We start from the raw sequence: 10,851 nt of genomic DNA on the forward strand, positions 1-10,851 counted from the left end.
TGCAGCTCTCCTGGAGCCCCTTCAGGCCCTGCAAGGGGCTCTGAGCTCTCCCTGGAGCCTTCTCCAAGCTGGATGAGGAAGAGGCCATCAAAGGGACTTTTCTGGAAAGGGGAGTGTGGAAAAGGGAAATATTTTGTGTGTTCAATGTTCTTGTCTTGGTGGTTGCTCTGAGTGGTTGAGTTGTGTTGCCTGTTGTCGTTTTTCCTTCCTGCCAGCAGCTCTCAGTTTGTCAGTTCAGATCAGAGTGGTTTTCCTGCAACTGCCCTGAGAATCTCTGAGGCTTGAGGAATATTGGAGGCTTTTGGTGGGCTTTAGTTGTTGGCATTGGGAAGTGAGAACCTAATCCACAATTTCTCACTGGAATCCTCTTTCCTCCTTGGTGGCTTCATTGAATTTAGCAGATAGTTTTGTGCACAGTCAGCTCCCCTTGGGCCTAATACAGTGATTATCCTTTGGTGCCCTGAAATATATTTAATTTATAGAGTTTTCCATGAGTCTTAAAAGCACTTTGTTAGCAGATCTTTAGTCCTGGGAGTAAGTTTTACAATCTAGTTTAGTCTAGGCCAGAGAATATCATTGGTGGCTTTTGGTATCCTACATTTATTTATTATGTGGTGCAAGAGTGTGGCTTTTGGTTGTGTCATTCAGTGTTGGGGTTTGATCAGAGCAGACTCTAGAAAGACCTCATTTTAAATTTTACTTGAAATGCTGGCAGTAAATGATTTTTTTTCCCTCTTTGCAGAGCGAGGCTATGATCCCTACAACCCTGAGCTGCCCAGGCCCTCGCTGGAGGTGGAGGATGGCTTTCTGGCTGACATTACAGATGTCACACCTGGAATTCTGGAGCTGGAGCTGGTCAACAAGGCCATTGAGGCAGTGAAGAACGAAGTGGAGAGGGAGCAGAAGAAGTACGAGGAGCTGCTGGAAACCACGAAGGAGTTTGGTGCTTCAGAGGGCTCCTCACTCATTTCAAACTCACCTGTGTCAGCTGCTGGGCCTCAGAATGATTCCTTTGCATCCTTGGAGTACAATCCAGGGAGCTATAACTTCAATAATAACTCAGATTACAACCCCACTCCTCTGGCTGCTGCTGGCCGCTCCAGTAAATACACTTTGGATTCCTCCCGCTCCAAAGGGAGCTCACTGGAGTACGTCCCCAAGGCTGTGGTGCAGAATAAAAAATACAGCAGCACTGTCACTAACAACAAATATGTGATTGATGACTCCAAGCCTTCCACAGACTTGGAATATGACCCCCTTTCCAATTACTCTGCCAGGCTGTTGGGCAAAGCCACAACCAAGGGGTCCAAAAGGGACAGGGCCTCTGATTATGAGGACTCCTACTCTCCATCAAGGAAGAAGCTCTGTGAAGATCCCGATGATGATGAGGTGTTGGCCAGGTTCTCCTCCTCTGAAGATGAGGCTGAGGTGGAATATAAAACAGCTTCTGGTAGTTCACCCTCAAAAGCTGGTTCTGAGAGTGAGTCAAATGAGTCCTCCAGCAAAGAGCAGAGCACAAAAGTGGAAGGCTCTGCTTCCCAGGGGAGCAAAGAAGCAGCACAGCACAGGGAGGACCTTCCAAATTCACAGAAAAACCTTGCCAAGAACTCATCAGACAAGAACTCAAAGGCAGCGAAGTTGTGTTCTGGTAAGAACAACAAGGAAATTGAAAATAAAAACAAAGACTCCAAAGACAAAACAAAAAAGAAGAAAACCGATGTTAGTAAAGCACCAGGCCTCAGTGAGGCTGGGAAGAAGGAGAAAAATAAAAATGCAGACAAAGTGCTCAAGAAAGAAGAAAAATTAAAAACCAAGAATGAAGAGAAAAACTGCAAAGACAAAAGCGTCAAAGTGAAAACAGATGGGAACTTGAAGAAACCTGAAAAACAGAAGTCAGAAAAAGTAGATGGGTGTAAGAAAGAAAAATCCAAGTCCAGCACCAGCAGTTCAGGGAAAAGCAAGAGCGAGGGTGTCACCAAGGGCCCAGAGAAAGTGGGGAGCAGCAAGAAGGATCCTCAGAGCAAAACAGCTGATGTGAAAAATGGCAAGGAAAGCTCTGGTCGTAAAAACAAGGAGAAAGGGACCAAGAGCTCCCTGGAGAGAAAGAAGGAGAAGGTCAGCTGTGCAGGACAAGGAGACCCCAAGAAGGGTCGGAAGCAGCAGAGTTTGAGTCATGTGGACCTGTTTGGGGATGAGAGTGGAGATGAGGATGACAAAGGCCGGCCTTTGTCCTCCTCATTGCTTGGTGTGAGCTCAGACTTGGATGGGGTTGACTCTGGCTCAGCCTCTGACAGTGACAGGGACAGGACAAAGAAAGCAAAGCGCTCAAAGTTGTCCAAGTCCTCATCATCTTCCTCTACATCTGATGACATTGATTATTCCATCCTTGAGAAAGATGTGGACTTTGAGTCAGATCCCATGGAGGAGTGTCTCAGGATCTTTAATGAATCTAAAGATGTGAAAACGGAAGACAAGGGAAGGCTCGGCAAACAGGTAATGCTGGTTTGGGGGTGTTGGTTCTCTCCCCTCTAAAGGTGGAAGGATTCTGGTTTGGTTTAGTGGTGCTGCTTGTCTAAAGTAGCTGAAGAGGGAGACTCCATGTGTTGGAAGAATCTCTTCCCTGTTGTGGCTGAGTGCCTGGAAGTGTTTGCTTCTGAATTTACCTGTTGGATTCAAAGCTGCTGTGAAATGTGAGGCTTCAGTCCCCTCTTGTGTGGGAGACTTTCAAGATTACCAATTACTTTTGTCTCCATCTGGCCTGGGAAGCTTGGGGGTGTGGATGGCTGGAGAGAAGGCTGCAGGGAGTGAGTTTGGGGGTTTCAAAGCCAATCTAAGATTGCCAGCCTGGGCACTGCCTTCTTGTTGCAGCAGAGTTTGAGGAACATTGGGGCAGGTAGAACCTGGACAGGGTGTTGGTGCAAGTCCAGTATTTGTCAGACACTTTGGAGACTCCCCAAATTCATCTTTCCTATTCTGAGTGCATACTACAGGTAGTTCCTCAGGATCTCTGGATACCTTGTGGGACGTGCAAACCAGAAATGGAAGGTAAAATTTCTTCCAATGGTACCAGAGGCTTCAGACTAAGGAGAAAAAGAAGACAGTATTTACATAACACGAAAATAATTAAAAGGCATATAATTTGTAGCAGGAGTTACTGATCAGTGAATTCAGAAAGTGCTGAACCAGGGGCTGCCACTTACAGCAGACAGTTAATTGTGGCCTGGAGTGACAAAACTCAGCTGTCAGCAGCCACATGTGGCTCCTTTGCATCCCTGTGCTGAGGTTTGGTTTCCTGCTTGGGGAAGGAGGCTCACTGCAGCACAGGGATCCTTCTTTGGGAGATGGGTGTCTGTGGGTGGGATTGGTCATGGGGCATGTTTTTTGTTTATGGCATGATTTCCTAGATGGACCCACTGTGGTTTGACACTGGCCAAACACCAGGCACCCATGGAAGTCACTCACTTGCCCTCCCCTGCTACAGCTGCACAGAGGAGAGAAAAATTTCAAACCAAGGGTTCATGAGTTGAGGTAAGGACCAGGAGGGAACACTCCAAGGGCTCAGCTTAGAGGTAGAAAGTGAGTTTATTGCTAACACAATCAGAGGAGTATAGTGAGAAGTAAAATAAGCCCTTAAAACAGCTTTTTCCACCCCAGCCCCTCCCTCCTTCCCACTGACATCACAGGGAGAGAGGCCATGGGGGTTTGGTCAGTTCATCAGTGAGATTTTCTTCCACTGCTCTGGGAGAGGAATCCTTCCCCTGTGAGACTATGGGGTCCTTCCCAGGGGAGAGAACTCTCCATGAAAGTCTCCAATGTGGGTCCAGTGTCATGAGCAGTAGCCCTGCCACACCTGCTGCAGTGGGAGTCCCTCCCATGGGCACACAGCCCCCCAAAACTGCTGCAATGTGAGTCCCTCCCATGGGCACACAGCCCCCCAAAACTGCTGTGGCATGGGTGCAGTCCTCCAAGGCCAGGCTGCTCCAGCCTGGAAGCAGAGCCCCTCTCTCTCCACTGGGTCTCCCACTGGATCACAGCCTCCTCCAGGCAACCACTGCTCCAGCATGGGCACCTCTGCCATGGGCTGAGGGTGGATCTCTGCATTCCACATAGATCCCCATGGGCTGAGAGTGGATTTCTGCATCCGCCATGGATCTCTGCATCTCCCATGGATCCCCATGGGCTGAGGGTGGATCTCTGCATTCCACATAGATCCCCATGGGCTGAGAGTGGATTTCTGCATCCCCCATGGATCTCTGCATCCCCCATGTGGATCCCCATGGGCTGAGGGTGGATCTCTGCATCCCCCATGGATCCCCAGGGGCTGCAGGGGCACAGCTGCCTCACCATGGTCATCACCACAGCCTGCAGAGGAATCTCAGCTCTGGTGCCTGGAGCACCTCCTGCCCCTCCTTCTCCAGTGACCTTGGTGTCTCCACGTTGTTTCCCTCACATGTTCTCACCTCCTCTTCTCTAGCTGGAATTAAAACTGCATGCCTCACTTTATTTTGATTTTCTTCTTAAATCTGTTAGCACAGAAGTGTTCCCATCTCCTCTAATTGGCCCAGCCTTGACCAGCAGCCTGTCCATCTTCAGAGCCATCAGGGATTGGCTCTGCTGGACATGGTGGAAGCTTCCAGCAGCTTCCACCATGAAGCCACCTCTGTGCATCCCCCACTACCAAACACCAGGCTGTGCAAAACCAACACAACCCTGTGTTGTTTGGGCTCAGTAATGTGCCAGGCCTTGGCATGGAGCTCAGGGCAAGGTTCTTCCCCCTGAGGCTGCTGGGCACTGCCCAGGCTCCCCAGGGAATGGTGCCAAGGCTGCCAGAGCTCCAGGAGCTCCCAGGGGTGCTCAGGGTGGGGGTGTTGGGGTGCCTGTGCAGGGGCAGGGGCTGCACTGATCATCCCTGTGTGTCCCTTCCAGCTCAGGATACTCCAGGGTTCTGTCATTGCAGGAGCTGCATGTGGCAGTGCAGTGCTTCTGCCTGGCAGAATTGCATTGTGAGAGTTTGTTAGGGGTGTAAGTGAATTAACAGACTCTGGGGTTCATGGGGAGCCAGGTGATTCAAGGCGACCCTTGTGGTGTTAACACAGCCTTGTCCCAAGTGCTGCCCGAGCTCATCCCTAAATCCAGCCTTGGCTCTGCTGCTGAATTTCAGAGATTGTCAAGCTCATGTCAGAGTTTTGCCAGGAGTTGTTTTGAGAAACTGAAAACAAGATTGTCTGGAGAGCAGCTGGGATTTTGAGAAACAAAACACTTAACAAGTTTCTATCAATTAACAACTGAGTCAAATTTCAAGCAGATTTCCAAGTGGTTCTCCTTGTCCAGGAGCAGCTGTGAGGTGTCAGCTTGGAGTAGCTTTGGCTGGAGAGGTGCTTCTGCCTCCTGCTGAGTGTCTGGACATGAGCTGGACTGTGTCACCAGAGTCTTCCTGCAGTGACAGCTGTGGCTGAACCTGCAGGAAATATTTCCCTAATGTGGGGTGAGGGCACTGTGGTTTGGTGTTGAGCAGGTGTCAGCACCTGCCCAGGGCAGAATGAGTCAGTTCCCAACTTCTTAAAAACCAATCCACCCTAAACCCCCTGGACTTGAAAATGCCATGGGAGGTGAGGAGTGTGAGTGGCTGCCAGGGGAGGGCTGGTCAAGGCTCCTGTGCCAGGTAAGGCTGATCCTGCCCCATGCCAGCTCATGGAGCTGCTGCTGGGGTGGGAATGTCCTGCTGCTGTTCCTTGGTGGCTTCTAGAAGGTTCTTGTCACTGGCCCAGCAGCTGGCCACGTGTTCTCACCTGTCCTCTGCAAGGTTAACCCAAAAGGAGACTTTCCACATCTTCCTCTGGTGAGGGATCTTCAAGTCTGTTCTCCTGTTCTTTTGTTTTCCAGCCATCCAAAGAGGAAGCAAATGAAGAAAAGACAGAAGATAATTTAACTACCTTGTTTCCTGGCCAAAAAAGAAGGATCTCTCATCTTGTCAAACAAGGAAATGTAAGTGCAGATTTAGAAGCAGATTAGAAACAGATGAGTTTAGGTTGTTCCAAGTGGGGATTTTCTGTCCTGACCCTGGCAAGGGCTGCACCCCCAGGGCCAGGCAGCAGTGGGAGAGCTGTTTGTGCTGGAATCAGTCTATGGCTGTTTTATTTCCTCTCTTTCCAATTCTTCAAAAATCTCCCATGCTTAGGATCAGTTAAAAGTGGCAGCAAAACAAAAGACCTTCTTAAAACCAAGGTTAGGCTGGGAAGAGTGAGTGGATTGTGCTCTTTGTGACCCTTTGGGATAGGTTGGGGTGTTCATTTTTCTCCAGTATAGCTTAATTTAGAGATTTCAATAAAAATTAACTGGACACAAGGTCACTCTGTGTCTGCTGGTATTTTTCTGTGCCTTGTGGATCTAAAAGATACTACAGGAATTTGATCAGATGTTTAAAACCATTACCTTACATCTGCTCTGAATCAGCCAAGATCTCAGCAGTATTTGTTTGGATGCTCTTTTTTCCCAATTGTACAAATACAGAGGAGAAAAATTCAAACAAAACAAAACAAAAAAGCAAAGAAGAAGCAAAAAATTCTGATTTTTTTATTCCTTTCTCCTTGGGATTTTAATTCATGTTTTCTCTGAGGGTTTAATGTGTTTCCCTCCAGGTGGTGATCTCAGATTAGTTTTATGTTGCAGCAGGATAAGAGTGGAGGCTTGTGCACTAATTTGAGCTGGGTAGTCCAAATTAATTGTTCTGCCTTTCTTCTCTGCCTAGGAAGGATTTTTTTGCCTTTAATAATTTGAAGCCCTGGGGTCAATACAATGGGTTTTATTTAACTACATATCTCCAGCCAGTTCATGTGGTTTGATAAGGGCCCTTTCTTCCAAAGTGAAGAGATAAGGGACTGAAGCAAATGGCTTGGAAATTCATTAACTCAAATATTTATTGCAAAGAGGCACCTTTTAGACATGTACAAACCTTCAAATATATTTTCTTAATGTGACAGCTGATCTCAAAATGCTTTCCAAAGATGGGAGCCCCAGCAGAGCCTTTGCTTGGGCAAACAGAGCTGATCTGGTGTGCTCGGCTGCCAGGGCAGCTCCAGGACCTGCATTCCCTGCAGTTTCTCAGCTCAGAGCTCTGCCCAGGAGGTGCTGTAACACCTCAGCTGCCACTTTTCACCTCAGAACGTGCTTTGCTGTGTCCCTCTGAGTGGAGTATTTGTTCAGTCTTGCTCATGATTTATGGGACTGAGCAGGAGGAGGGGAGGGAGCTGAGTTCAGGGTTGGTTGCCAGGGGAAATGGGGGCCAAAGGAATTGCAGGTGAGGCAGAAGATGAGTGGCCTGTGCTGCTTGGAAGTCTGTAATTATAATTTAATGTCTGACTGCACCCAGTTTGGTATCCAGAAGCTGCTGTCAGCATCAGAGGCCAGGAATGCAGGAGGTGCCAGCTTTGCCCCCAGGTGTTACACTGGGCCACCCTCCTCCAAGGAGATTCCAGGAGGGAAGGTCTGTTCCTCACATTTCAAAGGCTGTTAAGTAGAGGGAGAAGTTTGTGCTACTGCTGCTTCTCTTGTACTTCTGCTGCTAGGAAACTTCTCTCTTTGCTGACATAATTTTTGGCACTTTTCCTGCAAACCTAAATTTGGCCATCAAAGGAAGCTCATGTGGAACCTGTTTGTGCTGGAACTGAGGTGCCTCCAGAAGTGGGCAGGGACAGAGCCTGTTTGAAATTCAGAAAATCAGTTTATGTAATGCTCTGATCCCATAAATACTTCTCTGTGAGGCTTTTAAGCAGTCCCAGGGCTGCAGAGAGGTGGAGCTGCTGTGGTGCAGAGGTGGATGCAGGTGTCCTCAGGGAGGGAGCAATGAAGCTCAGTGTCCTGTGGCAAAGAGGACTGGAGAATTGGTGTCACTTTTTTATCGCAGTAAAAAGCAAAGTAGGCAGCACAGGGCTAGGTCTGTGTGCTAGGGCAAGGCTGAGGGTGTTGATAGAGCCCAGGACTGGGCTGGGCACAGCCACTAAAAGCAGCTCATGAATTGAGGAACGTGCCGGTGAGCTGGGAGGCCTTCCCAGAGCATGAATCATTAATGCCATGTTTGTTAAAGGATGACTCTTAATTATTTCATTCTGGAAGACACTTGGGATGTTGTCCTCTCAAAACCCTGTACTTGCTAACAGAGGGCTTGAGGAGAAGAGACCTTTCTGAGGGCTGTGGATGGAGCAGGGGAGCTGCTGGCCCTAAATGCTGTTTGTGTGTGCAGGCAGAGACCCCGAGCAAGCCGGTGGTGCGGCCCTACCGTCCCCCCACGGCCCAGGAGGTGTGTTACCAGAGGATCCAGCTGGCTCAGCAGCAGGCAGCACAGCTGGTTGGGGCTGTTCAAAAGACCTCTCTCTGTTTGCCAGGAGAAAAGAGGAGGATTGCTCACGTGCCAAATGCAGCCCTCACCGCAGCAGCCAAGCAAAGTAAGCCAGCGGTGGGATTTGGGGTCGCTGTCCTGTCCTCCCCCTGGTTAAAGGCTCTACCCTGTGTTTACATTTCTCCTCAGCATGTGTGAAACTGTCAGGGGATGTGTAGGACCGGCCATGACTTGAATCTTGGCTGATAGTGTCCAGTGGAAAGCCTGAGAAATTCCACCCTGTTGTGAAAAGCAGCGGGTCAGACATGTCCAGCCTGATCTGCCTCGCTCAGCCTCCCTCACTTCAGCCTCTCCTTTTTCTGTTTCTTCCTTGGATTGTGTTTGCTCTTCATTCCCTCTTCCATTTAAGCCTGGAGGGGGCAGGAGCAGGAGGGAAGTGCTAATGAAGGCTCGTTGTTGTGCCTTTGTGGTGGAAGGACTCAGAGCTGACGTGTGGGGTGTCAGTGCCTCCAGCTGACGGAGTTACCTCTTTAAACTCTGCTGACTCAGTCACCCCAAAACAAACCCAAATGAGACACGTTTCCTGGCAGAAGATTTCTTCATCCTTGCCTGCAAGGTGGTTAAAATTACCCAATTTGTGTCCCTTTGGAGGCCTGGATTTGAGAAAATCACAGCTTGCAGTACTGGCCTTTGATAGTGAGTTCATTCTGGCAGCCTGGAGCCCAGTGGCAGGATTTGTACCTGAGTGTTTTGTGTTCCCTGCAGGCCTTGGGAGCAGTAAGGCAGCTGTTGGTGGCAGGAGTGTCACACCTTCCAATGACTCTGAAGCCTCCACCCTTCCTCTGAAACCTTGCACCTTGGCTGGGATGGCTTCCAAGACCACCAGCACCATCGTGCCCAAAAGGGTAGCACATGTTCCCTCCTTACAGGTAAGGGGAATTTGAGTTCTTTCCTGTCATTCCCCAGGGAGGGTGGAATGTTTGATCCTGCTGTTCCAAACTTAGCACTCCCTGAGAGTGGTGTTTTGATTATGTTGATTGAGTGGGTATGTTTCTTCCTAGATAGCATTGTATAAAAAATTAAACACTCGAGGGGTAGGAGCTTAAAAAGGTAGAAATACTTAAATGCTGCTCTGATCTCTGTGAATATTGATCACTTGTCTCCAATTTGAGCCTTCTCTTGTGCTGACTGGCCTGGGTGTGTTTGGGTCAGGGGCTTGGAACCTCCCGTGCTCAAAAGCCAGGGATGGATTCATGGCCTTGCCAGGCTCTGTGGGCCACACTGGTGGTTTTGAATAGCGTCCCTCTGTGACCTAGATAGTAAAATGTGAGCACTGAACTTCATGCTGCTGCTGGTGTTTAAAGAAAAGATTATTTTGTCTTTGTTAGTTGCTTTTGTTTTGTTTCTCTTTACCCCCTGGGATCTCTGCCCAGCCTTTGGGTGCCTTTGCTGTGAGTTCCTAAGCAAAGTGACAGGACACAGGGAGAGAGCATTACCAGAGAGCAGGGTTAGATGGGATATTGGGAAAGAATTCTTGGCTGTGAGGGTGGGCAGGCCCTGGCACAGGGTGCCCAGAGCAGCTGGGGCTGCCCCTGGATCCCTGGCAGTGCCCAAGGCCAGGCTGGACAGGGCTTGGAGCAGCCTGGGACAGTGGAAGGTGTCCCTGCCATGGCAGGAGGTGGAATGGGATGATTTTTAAAGCTTCTTCCCACCCAAACCATTCTGGGATTCTGTTAAGTCCCTCCTTTCCTGTTACTTGCTAAGACAACTGAGAGCAGAATTCCTCCTGGAGCAGCCTGGGGATGGCATAAGTAGCTGTTTGCTGGAGTGGATGGCAGAACTGGTTAGTGCCAGGACTTGGTTAAAAATCCCTGTATTGATGATGGTTTGTGTCAAGATCTGTCATAACTTGCTCTGATTATTTCTAGAAGAGTGAAAAGTAATTTTTTTCCTTTCCCACCCAAACTGCCACCATAGTAACGTAGAACTTGAAGCTGATTAAAAATAAGAGAAATAACTGAAGGGATAAAATATTTAGCAGAGTTACAGAGGTGCTTAAGGGTATAATAGTAGAGGTTGAGAATTTGTATATTTAATGAAAAAGACCAAATCCCCTTGAACAGGGTATCAAGGTGAGAGTCTCCTGGGGAAAATGAGCACTTCTCCCATTGAGATAGGACCAGTTGCTCCCCTTGGAACAAGCTCACATCTTCCACAGAGCTGTTTTTGTTCCAGATTGCAGCAGATGGCTTGGTTTATGGATATCTCTTGGGTGGGATGGAGAACAACTGACAAAATAATTGGGGGTTTTAGAGATGAATGAACATTTTCCTCTCTGAAAAAGAGGCAAGTGTGCTGTGATGTGGGGGATACACTGGTGTGAAATGGAAAGCTGCAGTGGTGGGTCATAGCTCAGTCCAACATGCAGCTTTTGAAGAGCATGCACTTAAATTGAAGGGGTAAATCCTTTTAGGAACCTCATGATTGGCATGAAAAATGGAAGAAAACCCCCAATG

The 10,851-nt window shown here is 48.7% G+C and overlaps 1 protein-coding gene across 1 annotated transcript in view; it reads left to right on the forward strand.

Annotated features, from left to right (window-relative positions):
* REXO1 (RNA exonuclease 1 homolog) overlaps positions 1–10,851 on the forward strand; it is a 40,144-nt gene that overhangs the window by 7,792 nt on the left and 21,501 nt on the right. Inside the window, exons 2-5 of the mRNA XM_005427303.3 lie at positions 743–2,493; positions 5,884–5,985; positions 8,240–8,441; positions 9,101–9,264. Of these exons, the coding sequence (XP_005427360.1) occupies positions 743–2,493; positions 5,884–5,985; positions 8,240–8,441; positions 9,101–9,264 (2,219 nt within the window). The remainder of the gene's footprint in view (positions 1–742; positions 2,494–5,883; positions 5,986–8,239; positions 8,442–9,100; positions 9,265–10,851) is intronic.

Source organism: Geospiza fortis, unplaced genomic scaffold (assembly GCF_000277835.1).
Source record: "Geospiza fortis unplaced genomic scaffold, GeoFor_1.0 scaffold254, whole genome shotgun sequence".
Classification (NCBI taxonomy): domain Eukaryota; kingdom Metazoa; phylum Chordata; class Aves; order Passeriformes; family Thraupidae; genus Geospiza; species Geospiza fortis.